A 15,797-nucleotide genomic window follows, 5' to 3' on the forward strand; every position below is an offset into this window, starting at 1 on the left:
TGTTTTCAGTGGTCTCAGCATAGTCCCTTTAAATATGTTAAAGGAGATGAGCAAAAATGTGACAAATATATGCAGAAGCTGCATGTACAGTATCATGTCTACCATAACAAGAACTTGATCCTAATGAAAAATACTGCTCTCAGTAAGCTCTCAGTAGTCCAGTTAAGGACGTCTGTGTACACCTGCCATTTGGCATCTTAGTATTGCACTAAATCATCAGAACTGTTCTTGAAGATTGTATCAACATTCTTGCAAAAATCCATTCCACTGTATTTTTGTAGTTGAAATCCTACTTTAATATGCTTTTCTTCTTTGATAGATCTTGTACTTCTTTTAAATTTTCATTATTCGCTGGCTAAAACTGAAATGTGGTACCTGAATTTGACTCCTTTCTGGTGGGATTTGCTTTCTAAGGTACAGAGCTCTTGTTAAGCTCTGAGTGTTAGAGATGCTTGGCATTACTGAAAATTAGGTTACTAATATGGAAGTGACTGAATATTAATTGATACATTTAATTTTAAGCTACGAAATTAAAATTTAAGCTAAGAAATCCTTACGACTGGTATTTGTACTTTGAAGTCTATATTTCAAACCTTATTCCAAACTTGAAAAGGATGCAGAAAGTAGCAGAAAAAGAAAGCTCAGAAGCTTGATAACCCATGTTCCATTTCACCTGTATCTTTAATTAAAAAATTATACCAGCCAGTCAATTTTCAAGTAAAAAAAAGAAAAAGACTCCTGAGTGTTCTGCATCCACAATACAGGAGCAGTGCAATTTTTTTTGTCCACGTATATGAATGTTGTCCCAAATGCTAAGAAAATTAGCATTGTGGCAGTTGTCATTTACTGTAACCTCAGCTTACTTTTGTAATAGAAATCTATCTCCTTTAAGGTAATTTAAATGAAAATTTATTGCTTCACAAAAGTCACTTTAAACCAGATATTTTAATTTTAGCAGGCAAAGAAAAATTATGCAGAACTTCATTTTGGTCTTGGTTGTAATGATTTAATTAGATTAATGTTTTATGACGTGTTCTTCAAATTTAAAAAAAGTGTAAATGCAAATGGCTGTTTTATTAAATTATTGTGCTTTTTAATAGACAGGATAACAGCATATCATTAGTAAAAGCCTGCTGGAATGAACTTTTTACGCTTGGTCTAGCACAATGCTCACAAGTTATGAATGTGGCAACGATCTTAGCTGCTTTTGTTAATCACCTTCAAGGCAGTTTACAACAAGGTAAGGTGTACACTGTGCACGTGCCAGACTTGGGGAATTACTTGATGTTTTTTAAGTTTTTAAAGTGCACAGAAGCTCTTTATTTGTCCTTCAGTTGTTATTATAAATTTGTTGTTTAAAGAATTTCATGTTAGTATTGAAACAAAATGATATGAGCAACTACAGTCCACAAGATAGAATTTTTTAGCAATTTTGCAAACATCAGCTATGCTAATATTTACCTCCAAATGAAAAAAACACCATTATTTTTATACATTATAATGTGTAGTAGTGTTCTGCTGTCTGTTAATATCGCTAGCCCAAATTAGGAATATTTTGGGCAGTATCAACATTAAGGACACAAGAGTATTGTGACTATGATTCCTCTGTATGAAGGATACAAAGTAAAGAATGACTCGCCTGTCCTTGTTCTTCATGGCTGTGACACAAAACAGCTGAATGCCAAGGTGGTGATACATAACTTGGCTTGTTGACTTTTAGTCTACATGGAAGCCTTCAACACATCTCCCCTAGGTACACTTTGTTCCTTGTTAATCCCATGTCCTGCATCTTTGGCACATTTTTCATTCAAATGAAAGACATGTCAGTTGGCCTCTTTAATTCTATCCTTCTAAGCAGGAGGGGAGTCTTTTAGCTAAGCTTTGTGTGCTTGTGGATACAAGGTTGTCAGTTAACTAAAAGGTAACCAGTCAATAGTAGTATAGTCTTCACCTGTTCACAGTCATAGCACTTTATTCATAAGGTAGATGCACATACAAATATCTAAGCATTTTCAGATTTAACTAAATTTTTGAGTTGTTTGCTATTAGGAATATGAAAATTCATTGTTGTTGATGCTATGCAAATGCCAATTGGTAAACTGGAAAAAAACAGCCTACCAGACTATAGATTTTCATCTTCTTTAAAGTAATTAAAGAACTATTTCCAAAAATTTTTGGTGTTTTAAAAACATCCACAAGATCATCCTATAAATAATGATACCTTAAAACAAATGAATCAAATCACAAGATGTACTGGATCAGCTAAAGATACAAATCTGTGATTGTCTCTAGGGCAGATACGAATGGAATCTGAAAATTTTGGTCTATGTAATATTTAAAGTATGTTTACAAGAAAGGGTATTGTAGTAATTAGTCATGTTTTTATCATTATTACAAATACATATTTCTACCATTTAAATTAGGAATTCAGGTTGGCTGGAAGAACCAGTTGTGCAGTATGCCAGCTGCAGTATCTCAAAGAGATAGCAAGTTTGTGGAGTCTGCAGACTCTAGTTTGATGAGTTATGGAGGGAACATGGTTTTCAGGCTGTTTTGCTGTCTCAAGGGGAACAGCTCTGCACAAACCACATTCCCCTCAGTGCAAATCAGGGAAGGTGTACAGTACACCTTTCCTAGCAGTGGCATGGTCTGAAATAACCCATGAAGCTGTACACTGTCCTGCCATGTGGCACCTGATCCTTAGACACAGAGCACAGGTCAGCAGTAGCAGTGTATGCTTTACTTAAAAAATCTCTTCCTTCCTTGATCATATCAAGCTCCAGTCCATGCCTGATTACTGGAAGCATTAGTGGCAGGAAGAGCCCTAACTGGAAGAGGTGAAAAAGAGTGTTAATATTCCATTACTGTTGGTGTCAGGATTATTCAGACCTAATAGGAATTTATAGATGGCATAGATTTCCCATTGTTTGCATCTAATAAAAAAATTATTTTTAAAATTCCAGTATGACCATGTTTTTTGCATGTGTGAACTTGGGAATTTTTTTTTGTGTGTCTTTATTTAGATAAGCTGCCAACAGACAGAGGAAGACTAGTAATGGAGCATGTCTTCAAATTGCAAGAGTTTTGTAACAGCATGGTTAAGCTGTGTCTAGATGGATATGAATATGCATATTTGAAAGCAATTGTCCTCTTTAGTCCCGGTATGTAATCATTCCAAATGTAAAATTTTAGTTTGTGCTACTTGTTGCCGTATAACTGTTTCATTATATGCAATATAATATATAATATTATATATATAAAATATTATATATACTGCCTCATTTGCTGAAGAATCTTGGAAGGTGTGTAAGAACTGCAGGAAGAGGAAGGTTAATTTTTTAATGTGAACAGCTGAATGTTGCTGTGGGGACTTTTTTTGTGGGGGGACACTGATTCCTTTTATTGGCAGATTTTTATTCTTGGATGTGCCACTCATGTTTGGTTTTCTTTTTGTTGATTTGGGTTTTTGGTTGTTTTGGGTTGGTTTTTTTTTTCTTTTCATTTATTTATTTATTGCTTTTAATTCTGTGTCTCCTTTCTGGGGTACATTTTCTGAAGACCTGCAGTTTAATTTTCTGAAGTATTACTCTTGCACATCCAGGCGGGATGGATTGAAGTTGGGATTTAATATATAAAGACTATCTGGGCATCAGTTCTCACATTCAGAAATGCAGAAACATCACCTCCCTCCACACAGACAAAGCATATAGCATTCTGGTGAATGAACACCACAGACATTCACTTAGGTTATTATTTCTGTCTCCTAAACTATTTGCTGAATGTACTTTCAGTAGGATTACTAGACATACATTAGACAGTGAAGGTAATATAACTTTATTTCCTTTCTGGGTGATTAGTTTACAATAGGGAGGGAGCAAGGAGTCCTCTGGTTATGGTAGATATTTACTGAGTAGTAACATTGTACCCATATGCCTGGACTGTAGAAAGTTACAAAATTAATTTTCTTTATTTGAAAGTTGTAGAATTAACTTTTCACAAAAGGCATTCAGGTATTGTATCAGTAGCAGCAGACCTTAGATTCATCATTCAGAACTGGGACTTAATACAAAGCCAAAACCAGGTCTTCTGATGAAAGAAAAATGTACAAATCTCGAGTACTTCCTCTGTCTTCAAGAATTTTTTACTCTCACATTTAGGTGATTCAGCTGTGCCAAGCCAGCTGTTTGATTGCCACAAGACAGCCTTGGGCAAAGAGATTAGTGTACAGGGTGTGCCAAGAAGACTTGACATCTTTCTGAATGGCTGCAAGTGTACAAGCAGTGGTCCTCAAACTACTGTTTCCAGAAGTTGATTTCTTGCTGTGTTCCTGACATGGCTCTAAAAGCAGCAGCATGAAGTGATGCATTTTGCACATCAACTCTAACTCTTCATTGACGTGATTTGTCGTGCTGGTGTGAAAATAAAATTTTTATATTCAGATAGATGGATAATAAAATTACAGACCACGTAGAGAGTTCAGAATTACTGGATAATAATTTCCAAGAGTGACTTGGCAGTTAGGTTGATGTCCTTTCATTTTAGCAACACTTACATTTCAATTAAGTTCAAATCACTGCTAAAAATCATGATTAGCACATTTGAAATTTTTATACCAAATAGTTGAAAAAGAACAATCTGTTACATACAAACCTATCTGAATTCAAAAAGCATTTGGACAACACTCTCAGGCACATGGTATGATTCTTGGCATGTCCTGTGCAGGCCCAGGAGTTGGACTTGATGATACTGATGGGTCAAATTCAGCATATTCTATGATTCAATGCTGTTTTCTGCGTGTCTTAGGAAACAGTTCACAGCTTTTTATTCTGCTTCTTCCACTGATCTTAATTTTATCCTTCACTTTTCACCTATATCTGTGCATCCAGTGTTGCAGAAAATGTCAGTGTGTTGAAACAATCTTGTTTTACTGTTACACAGAGAACAGTTGTATCATCAAGATTAACGTAAACATTGCAAGCACTGAATTTATTTGAAATGTCTGATCATATTTATGGAAAATCAAGTAAAATATAAATGTAAAAAAGAAATATAAGGAGGTAAAGTAGTGTTTACCACTAAAACTGAAGTTGCTGCAGCTACTACATGATGATTTCAGTATGTTGACAACTGGATAGTCTATATGGATTTTAGTTCATTTTCTGTAGAACAGGTATAACGAAGAGGAGGGGTTTTTTTTCAGATCACCCAGGTCTAGAAAATGTGGTACAGATTGAGAAATTTCAAGAAAAAGCTTACATGGAGTTCCAAGACTACGTAACAAAGGCGTATCCAGATGATACTTACAGGTCTGTAAACTTAGGTGCTTACTTGACTGATTGTTTTTTCAGAGTCACTGATTTGTACAGTTTTCCATGTAACAGATACATACATTTTCTTCTTACTGCCCTAAAGTTAAGAAATTACCTTTAGAACACTTCAAATATTATGCGTGTGTTAATACATATTATGAGTAGTATTTTTCATCTCATTAATTTCTAAAATTAACTATCAGAAATAAATATTAGTAGCATTTAATTTGAATTTCATCTATTTGGAGTATTTCCTCAATTAGTCTTAAATCCAAACACACATAGTACGTGTAGTTGGTAGGCATTCACACATTTTCTGTACTGTTCCAGACATGACTAAACATAAATTTAATGCTGTACTGATTAAAATATTTAAGCCTTTCAAGAACTAGATGTAGCAAACTTTGACCAGTAGTGTCCCTTGTCAGATTTCTCTCTTCTTTTACTAATAACATCATGGAGAACAACACCAAAATCTGTGATCTGCTAAGTAATACATTTCATCAAACTTATTTTCCAGACTATCTAGACTTCTTCTCCGATTACCTGCTCTTAGGCTGATGAGTGCTGCCATCACTGAAGAGCTGTTCTTCGCAGGACTAATTGGAAATGTTCAGATTGACAGCATCATCCCATACATTCTGCGAATGGAGACAGCAGACTACAACTCTCAGATCATAGGTCATGGCATGTAAAAGTAGCAGTCCAGGATTCTGTACCATGGCAATCATGGTGATGTAAATGCATACCCTGTCTCCAAGAGATGGTCATAAGACTTCCAATGCACCTTTCCAAAGAAGGCTCATATTCCTCCTTTCCAGTACACTTGGGAAACATGGTGGAGTGTAGTAGGATGTAGGATCACTTGCTGTTCTTCGTCTGTCTTCAAGGACTTGTAAATTATCTTGATATCTGAAGAAAGTCAAGAATTGTCCATCCTATTTTTGTAGGTAGACGGACTTGGAATATTTGTTTATGAAGCTCAGGCTTATGAGGAAATTGAAGATGCTTTGACTGAACTAAGGTATCTCAATTTAGTTTGATGTTTTAGACAAATAAATTAACTTTCCTCTCTGAGTTTTGTTTTCATTGTTTTGCTACTAGTTCTTTTACGTGTATCAAATCGCAAATACATAATCAAAAGATCCTGAAATGTCCAGTTTCCATGCAGACAAGACCCAATTTAGTTTTGGCCGTTGTTTTGAAGAGAGATTGTTTCTTGCAGAATTAAACACTGGATACCATTACAAGTGCAGGGAAAGTAGAGGGCATTCACATTTTAAAATACTCTGATGTAAACATTGATGCAGTTGATCACAAGAGAAGCAGCAAAGAGTCAGTAGTGGCTGTTTTGCAGATGCAGCAGAATACTGTATTGTAGCAATAATGTGGTAGACATCAGCTGTTCTATACTGTGAAAAACTAACAGAGAAGTGTATACTGCAGGCATTCAAAGGCAGCATATTCCTGATTTTTCTGGTCTCAGAGCTTTCACCCTACCTCTCCCTCCCTCATAATCAGTGTTCAGTGATGGAGGCATTCTAGATGCCTCTTAATTTTTGTCCACATCTTTATTTTTTGTTATGGCTAGCCCTTGGTCATGTAATTCTCTTTTCTAACCAGTCCTGTATGATTACTTTTCAAATTTGAGTTTGTCAAATCCAGTGTCCTTCCATATTGGGAGCATAGCCTCTGCTGCTTTTCCTTTCCTCATTAGAAATGGATCTAGGTACTCTATACATGTTGTCTGAATCATACTCCATAGCTCCACCTAAGGATGAGTTTAAATGTTCTTCTGTCTTGAGGATGGGACTCACTTGACAAGTACCACTGACAGTTGTTTCTTGCTTCCTTTTGCAACAGAAAGTTACACATCCCTGGAATTTCCTGTTGCTTAAAATGAGAGAAGTGTCCCAGTGAAAGTGATGGTCTTCTTCAGACATTAACATTTAGGATTTTCTGAATCTTGGGTCAAAGCTGAGTTCTATTTAGTATGATGCCTTTCTTTCTCTGGCAAAACTGAGTGAGGAAGAGCCTCACCCAATCAAGAAACACATGGTTGCACCAGACATTGCTTAGCTGGAAGGTCAGATTAAATGGAGGCTTTTGCCCACTCTGCAGTGGCAGTTCCAAGGCCACTGTAATACCAAGAGACTACTAGATGAGGCTTGGGTTCTGAAGTCCTTGAGTTCTGGAGTTTTTCTCAGCACCTGAGGATTGTCACCAGACAAAAAACCTGAGAACTGCCTCTGACACTGAATTTCTGTGTTCTTCTCAATTCTACTAACTGAGCTGCTTGGATCTTCCTCTACCAAAGCTCCATAATTGGAGACTGTATCATAGAACCACAGAATCAGATGATGGTTGGGGTTGAAAGAGGCCTTAAAGATCATCTAGTTCAGCCATGTGTGGATGGGGACAGCTTCCACTAGACCAGTTGCTCAGAGCCCCACTCAACCTTGTCTTGAATGCTTCCAGGAATGGGGCATTCACAGCTTCTCTGGACAACCTGTTCCAGTCCCTCACCGTCCTCACAGTGAAGAATTTCTTGCCAATATCTTACTTAAACCTGCTCTCTTTCAGTTGGAAGCCATTCCCCCTGTCACTACATGTTCTTTTTAATTAAAAAGTCCCTCTCCATCTTTTTTCTGGGTTCCCTTCAGGTACTGGAAGGCTGCAGTTAGGTCACCCTAAGCCTTCTCCAGGTTGAACAATCCCAATTCTCTCAGCCTTTCTTCACAGGAGAGGTGCTCCATCCCTCTGATCATCTTGGTGTTCCTCCTCTGGACTCTCTCCAGCAGCTCCATGTCCTCCCTGTTCTGGGACCCCAGAGCTGATGCAGCCCTGCAGGTGGGGTCTCAGCAGAGCAGAGCAGAGGGGCAGAATCCCCTCCCTGGCCCTGCTGCCCACGCTGCTTTGGATGCAGCCCAGGACACGTTTGGTGTTCTGGGCTGGGAGTGCCCATGGCTGGCTCATGTCCAGCCTCTCACCCACCTGCACCCCAAGTCCTTCTCCCAGGGCTGCTCTCCATCTGTTCATCCCCCAGCCTGGATTGGTACCAGGGGCTGCCCTGACCCAGGTGCAGCACCTTGCACTTGGTCTTGTGTAACCTCATGAGATTCCCACAGACCCATTTCTCCAGCTTGTCCAGGTCCCTCTGGATGGCATCCCATCCTTCAGGTGTGTCAACCACACCACTCAGCTTGGTGTCATCAGCAAATCTGCTGAGGCTGCACTGATCTCTTCATCTATGTCACTGATGTCCCTAGGCATTCTGAGCCATTGAACCTGAGCCAGCCTCTGGTTGTGACTATCCATCTGCTTTTCTTATTCATCTAACAGTGCACCCTTCAAATCCATCTCTCCAGTTCAGAAAGAAGAATGTTGTGGAGGACCATACTACACAGTTGGTCATATCTAATCCCACAGATCAAAGCACTTAGTGTTGAGGACCCCTGATGGCATGGAACAACGTGTGTGGGCCTTTGCTGTGCCATGGCACTTTCTGGCTTGCTGAAGACAACTTTCTGTGTTGGAACTGGCCATGGCAGCTAAGCTCTTCTCATGTTACACCTTTTGAAGATTGTAGGGTTCAAATTCTTTATCTGTGTTTCCTGGAGTGGTGTGTGAAGATGATTATCCTGTGCCTCAGGAGGTGTGCATCTCAGCAGAGTTTATGGAAGTATGAAGGACTTGCTGCCAACCTGCTGTGCTTGTTCTCTCTGAATGGGTTAGAGGCCCATTTTTGATCTGTAGGACTGAGTTGCAGGTGGGAGGTCGGTCATTCTTCAGCTCTCCTCAGAAATTCTGACTGCTTTCTAGTCCCTTGCTATCCCTAACCCACTTCTGGTCCTAGCAGGCACAGGAGATTTACAGTTCTCTACATTAAAAGTTTAAAGGAAACTGACAACATATTACTCCTGAATATATTTGAGGTAGTTTTCCAGGCATTCCCCTACTCTTGGAAGAGTTTTACTCTTTATATTCTCCAGATTTATGAAACCCAGGTAATAGTAAGATGGAAATAAAAACCTGCTTTCCTTTGTAATGCACTGTGCAAATCTCTCTTGCATCCTTGAAGAAATTTTTCGCTCCATAGCTTGAGCCTCAGGTGTGATATGCAGTTCTTCGTTTACAGCTGACCAAAATGTTCAGCTGATGCAGCCTCTCAAGTGGTACTGTCTAGCTTTGGAAACAGCTGAGAAAATATCAGTGTATCTACAGATGTAAATTTTTAGCAACAAAAAATCCCATCTTTATTGCTTGGAGGGACCTTGAAAGATCTTTCATTCTAACCTTGCATAGGAACAGGACCCCAGAAGAAACTATCTAGTACCGTGTCCAATCGCATCTTGCAGTGATTGATTGCTCTCAGCACAAGAAGTGTCTATTATATCAAGATTGTCAAGGCTTCTTAAAGAGAGTGACCTTGCACCGGTATCAGCTGTTTCCCTTAATATTCTAGGGTGGATTTCTTCTGAGCCCGTGGATTTCTGAGGCTGCAGACCAGCTGTTCACCTTCTGGTGGGTTGACACATTCATTGTTGTAGATACTTGATCCGGTGTTCTGTGGTCCAGCTATGCTGGTAAAGGTGGATGTAAAGATACTGAGAACCTCTGCCTTACCAGCATGACTAGTGAGTGGTTTCCCTGCCTAGTTAGGCAATGGCTCTGTGTCTTCCCTGTGCTTCTGCTTACTACTCACATATCTGTAGAAACCTTTCTTGTTATTCTTGACATCTTTGTCCAATTTTAGTTCTGTCTGAATCTTTGCATTCCCTACCACATCTCTGCATGCCCTAGCAAGGTTTTTGAAATCTTTGATGGGTATTTAGCTGCCTTTCCATAGCTAGTATGTGTCTTTTTTTTTTTTTTTCCTTTTTTTAAAATTTTAATTGGAGCACTGTTTTGGAGGGGCTGTCCTCAGAACATGATTTTCTCAGGACTCCTGTCCTTGTTTCCTCTTTGTGCCATAGTCTGTTTGAATGCAAGTTAACTTCAGTTACACATGGACTGCAACTACCATGGACTGCTGGATTAATGGGTCAAGACTATGTGCTTAGGCTGTGTTAACTTATAAGCACAGAAACCTTGGTCATGTTTCACATCAGGTTGTTTAAATTCAGGTGTTTGTATTGTGAGGGCCAAAAAACCCCTGTGTTTTATGATCTTGGATACCTCTGACATTTGGACCTCTAAAGAGCCAAAGTGCATACATACCACACATAGCAAGCAGCTGTGGCTACTGGTAAGTGACCTTTTTACCCCAAAAAGTTTAACATTTTTATAATAATAAATTTTCAAGATTGATGAAAAGGTGGAGTGCAGCTGATCTGTGCTGCCTGCCAAGTAATCTGTTCTGTCTTTATGATGATCTGAGAGATGCATCCCGTACAGGAGTTTGCTGTTTCAGTGTTACTCACTTTGCTCAGCATGATCTTTGTTAATTATTTCAAATTATTTCATTAATCATTCTTAAACTATAAATTCATCCTTTTGATAAGGAATGAGGCATAATGGGGTTTTCTCAGGAATAGGAGCTTTAAATCAGGCAAATACAGGAATCAGCATGGTTTTACAATATTCATCCATGTTAACCATTACAGGCATCTAAGAACAATGCAACAGCTCATGAAAAAACCAAACCATGAAGTTCTGGTTTTGTTGTTTTGGTTACTATAAGATAACTGCTTCTAAGTTAAATGAAATATATCAAGTTACCTTCAACTGAGACCCTTAGTGTTTCTAACAGTTATTTTTTATGATTACATGATCTCACATTACCACCTGTGTGATTTATTGTCATTTATAGTCTTGTGAATGAATATTGCTTGGTACTGAATGACAGACTGGCTAATATTACTGTGTTCTGTCAGTACCACTGTCAATACAATAACAAAAATGTGAGTATTGAAGCTTACTCCACCATGGGTGTTAAAATATTTCATTGTTTTTGTGATTTCAACTTTAAATTACTTGTCAACTTTATGGTCTTTAAAAGCCTTGACAGTTTTGAGCCAGTCAGGATTTAACCAAACTGTGACATTTACCAACCAAAAACTGTTTGCCAATTAAAGGAGAAGTTTAGTTTCAACAGCTTTAAAATTTTAGATGTTGAGAGCAAGAAAGATCATTTTAATATAAATCACATGAAAGGAAAAACAATTTTATACATTTTAGAATCCTATAATTTAACAATGATATTACTGTTACACATACTAAGCTTACTAGTTCAAATATTTTTGAAACTGTATGTTGCACATGTGTATGTGAGTTTAGGTCGTTTGTTTGATACTACTAAAGTTCCTAGTGCAAATAATTGTTATATTCTAAACTTTTTTCAAGAGTACCTTCGTTGAAATACTTTCTGTAGTTACAAACCTATCTGTCCATACATTTCTTCTTGTCATGTGATCTTCAGGGTCAGTGAAAGTCAGTCTGTTCATTTTGTTCAGCCTTTGTGGTTTGCTAGTACATCAGTTTCAGTGTAAGCAATACAGTGTCACTGTAGTTGTCTTGCTGTTGTATAAAACAAAAATCACTTTAAATGTCTTGAAACCTGACTAAGTTGGAAAACTCTATTTTGGATGTATTTTTAAAAATAAATTGTAACTTTCTATTATAGAAAACAATTGCAATATCCTATTACTTCGTTAGTGTTTTATATGGCTTGTTGTATAGACCTAGAACACTGTATATGATTACAGATAGTTTGTGGATCTTTTACATTTTTATTACACAGTGCAGTACTCTCAGTTATATTCAGTCTCTGGGATTTGTGGTAGCTGCAATATCTTGCTGTTTGCTCATCTTTTTTGCAATTAACCTTTTGTTTCCATGCTTACTACTTTCTGGCCTATGCATTTGAGAATTAATTTATTGTAAAATTTAATTTACCAGTGCTTTGGTTTTTAAAATGCTGTATGGAAATATGTATTGTAATGAACCCAAATCATGGATCTTCATGTCATACAATGCAATAATGGATATTTGGAAATTAGTATTAGATTCATTATGGATCAGTTTTAGGTTGAAAGTTACAGTATGGTTGAACAAAGCATTTTTTCATTTGAAAGAAACAGACTTCAGATGTTAAAGTAAAGTTATCTCAGTTTTAAATACTACTGGATAAATAATGGATTTATTAATGTTTACAACTCTGAAATAAGCACCGGTTTTGGTCTATTTCAGAACTGATTTCTCAATGATAATTTAAAAAGTGTAAAGCAGCTTCTATTATAAATGAAGGTGGCATTTGTGTGGATTTGTAGATAACTCAGAACATTATCCCAAATGAAAAACTAATTCCCATTCTTTCCATGTTTAAATTCTGAAATGTTTTTATCATGAAGTAAATTAATTACCCACTGATACACTGCGGAGATGCAGTGGTAAAATGCACTGGTAAAACATAAAGTTTGGATAATACAATGAGTTTACTAATTATGAGAGCTGGAAACAAGCATTTAGAGTCTCTTTCCCAAGAAATTTTACTCCAGGCTCTATCTTGCCTCTGTTTTGAAGACTTAACCTTTCTTGGTACTTAGAATCACAGAATGGTTTGGGTTGGAAGGCATCTTAAATACCATGTAGATCCAACCCCTGCCATGAACAGGGACACCTCCCACTAGACCAGACTGCTGAAAGCCCTGTCCAGCCTGGCCTTGAACACTTCCAGGGATGGGACATCCACAACTTCTCTGGACAACCTGTTCCAGTGCCCACTACTCTTATCATATAGAACTTCACAGAATCATTAAGGTTGGAAAAGACCTAGAGAAAAGACCTCTAGGATCATGGACTCCAACTGTTTCATCCTCGTGTCCAATCTAAATCTGCCCTCTTGCAGTTTCAAGCCATTTCCCCTCATCCTGTCACTACAGGCTCTGATGCCTTTCTCCACTTTTCTTGTAAGCCTCCTTTAATTATTAGAAGGCCTCTAGAAGCTCTCCTCAGAGCCTTCTCTAGGCTGAACAACCCCAACTCTGTCTGTCTTCATAGGAGAGGGGCTTAAGCCCTCTGACCATTTTTGTGGCTCTCCTCTGGATCCACTAACTTCTACAGGGCCCTGTTCCCCAGTCAGTCTGCTAAGGAGCTACTCTTTTTTCTAGTAACTTTCCACAGCCTTTTGGCCACCTCTGTGGCATTTGTCTTCCGTCAACAAACATCCCTAGCACCCAGTCTTGCCTTATTTCCTATTACCTCTGCCAAGTAACTCCAAAGAACATTTCTGTTTCATTGTAGGAATCCATTTATGATGAGCTGCTTTTTCTTCCCATGTGTACCAAAGCTTGTGTTAATACATGCTGTGGATAGCCCTACCCTCACTCTGATATGCAACGGCTAATACAGAATACAGTTTTCTCTGAGTTGAATCTTTATGAGAAGAAGTCAGGGTTGTGCATTCGGCTTGAATATAGGAACTGATTGTGCCCTCTGAGGCACTGTGATGCAGGTAAAAGCAAATCACTTGGACCGCTAAAGCATCACCGTCTTCAAGTATCAACATCTGGATGCTTAAGGTTTTTGTGGCTGTTGATAGTGGTTGAACAAACACATTTCCTGATTATTTTTTTAATAGCTGGGTCTTGTAGTAATGTTTGCCCAAATATATTTTCAAGTTAACTCTGCTTGAATTAAGGGGAGGTGGTGGGGTGCTGATAAGGAGACAGGAATATTTGTGTTCTGTGTGAAATGGTGGGGAAAAGATAGCAAGGATAGCAATGGATAGCAAGGAAGTTATGTTATGGGAATGCTTTTAACTAAACTTTTTTTGTGAATTTGCCTGTGACAACAGAGAAACCAGATGGAACTGCTCCACCATGGGTTCTTCTGAACTAATACAGTGTATTTCACTCAGCAGCAGAACTGTCTGCTGGACATCCAGAGAACCAAACTGCCATGCTTTGAACCTCCTGGCAATACCAGTTCCCCAGACAAGAAAGTTGTTTGGCAAGAGATATGAGCAGCCTGTGGATTTGGTCCTTTGCAGACCTGCAGTGTAATCCCTTCCAATAAGCTGTTCATGAGGTGTCTGAGCTCATTTCTGATTACTTCAGTTCTCCTTCATCCTAGGGTTTCGCCAGGGAGCAAACTGAACAGCCACGTAGTTTGGCTAATGAAGGCTACCTGAGGAACAACCCCAAAAGGAATTTTTCTTTCACTCTGTAACCAGAATTTTGCCATTGGAAAATCAAAGATGAAGGTGGAGCTACTGCTAGAGAAATAACCCAGACACTTCCCACAAAGTGGCAGGTGTTTTCTAAAAGTGCCAGTATTTATTTTTCTAGGGGTTTTGAGAGCTAAACTGTTCTTACCATTTACATACTTAAATGTTTTTGAAAATGATGAAGTATGTACTTTTCTGGTAACATTTCACTTAGTGCCAGGCTATGAAGTTATCTTCTACTTTTTTCAATCAGTAGAACCCAAGTGACAAAAACTTCTTCCACTGTGTTTTTGGGAAATACATATGGATGATAGGACTGAAAATGTGTTTTAGTGAAAGCATTAGAGATTTCACTGTTTAGACTAAAGTGAGAGACACTATGGTTAGAGACTGGATTAGATTATTATTGGACACTGAATTGTGAAGGTTTGTGTTGTGGATTGGATTTTGCTTCTGGAATTTTGTGGTTTTAGAAGAATGGGGCAGGAATAACAGCAAAATCTTATTTGTTAGTCTTTCTTCTGTTGGATAAGAAAAGTATTTCCATTTATTGTTGCAAATGTACGTTCCACAGTTGTGAACTACTGCAGAGTAAATTTACATGACTTTCTATATTAAGAACAGAGGAAATGGCAGTGAAATAGGCAAATGTAATAAAAAGAGTTCTTCTAAGGTTAAATGTAAACACTAAGTTATTCTGTAGATGAGTTGACTTTTGCACTTTCTGAGAATATATGAACTTAAGTTTTTCAAGATCAATTGTACCACCGAATAAAGCTCTTTAAAGGAAAAACTAAACTATGTAGGATTCAGTGAGATGGTTATGTGCTAACAAAATGAAGGGAAGTTACTTGTCATCCTTTGAGTCATTCAGGAAATTGATTTGTTTATTTTCAAAAAATATGTTGTTTGTTATGCTCTGTTAGGAAAGAAGCAAGTAACTTGTGTTCAGACTTGTGAGGGGGTTTTCTAGGCTTGAAAAAGAGTTCTGATGCTAATTTTGTGACATGTACTTGAACCAGAAGAGAAAAACAAGGCATCATTAAATGTATTTAGGAAGAGTTTTTGAGGCAGTGAGGTTCAGTGTGCTAATTTTGGGGTAAAAAAAGCAACATCTAACAAGAGTCTTAAATTAAAAAACCCTGGGAATTAAATATTTTGTATGGGTGCACGAGTTTGACAAGCACCTTGAGTGACAAGACAGCATTTCAGTGCTGTCTCCTAGATATGCTCCAGGAAGAAAATCCTCAGGAAGACATACTTGCATTTGCATTCCACTGTATTCAACTGTGACATTTGCACTGAGTTCAGGGAGTATT

At 38.0% G+C, this 15,797-nt stretch overlaps 1 protein-coding gene across 15 annotated transcripts in view; it reads left to right on the forward strand.

Annotated features, from left to right (window-relative positions):
• The window catches only part of LOC131592568 (nuclear receptor subfamily 2 group C member 1-like), a 45,876-nt gene extending 39,480 nt beyond the window's left edge, over positions 1-6,396 (forward strand). For all 15 annotated transcript variants that reach the window (XM_058864130.1, XM_058864128.1, XM_058864139.1 and 12 more), the window contains 4 exons: positions 1,101-1,240; positions 3,024-3,161; positions 5,201-5,306; positions 5,830-6,396. In XM_058864130.1, coding sequence (XP_058720113.1) covers positions 1,101-1,240; positions 3,024-3,161; positions 5,201-5,306; positions 5,830-6,004 — 559 coding nt within the window. In that variant the 3' untranslated portion in view covers positions 6,005-6,396. The remainder of the gene's footprint in view (positions 1-1,100; positions 1,241-3,023; positions 3,162-5,200; positions 5,307-5,829) is intronic.
• Positions 6,397-15,797: the final 9,401 nt, after the last annotated feature.

This window comes from Poecile atricapillus, chromosome Z, assembly GCF_030490865.1.
Source record: "Poecile atricapillus isolate bPoeAtr1 chromosome Z, bPoeAtr1.hap1, whole genome shotgun sequence".
NCBI classification, from domain to species: Eukaryota; Metazoa; Chordata; class Aves; order Passeriformes; family Paridae; genus Poecile; species Poecile atricapillus.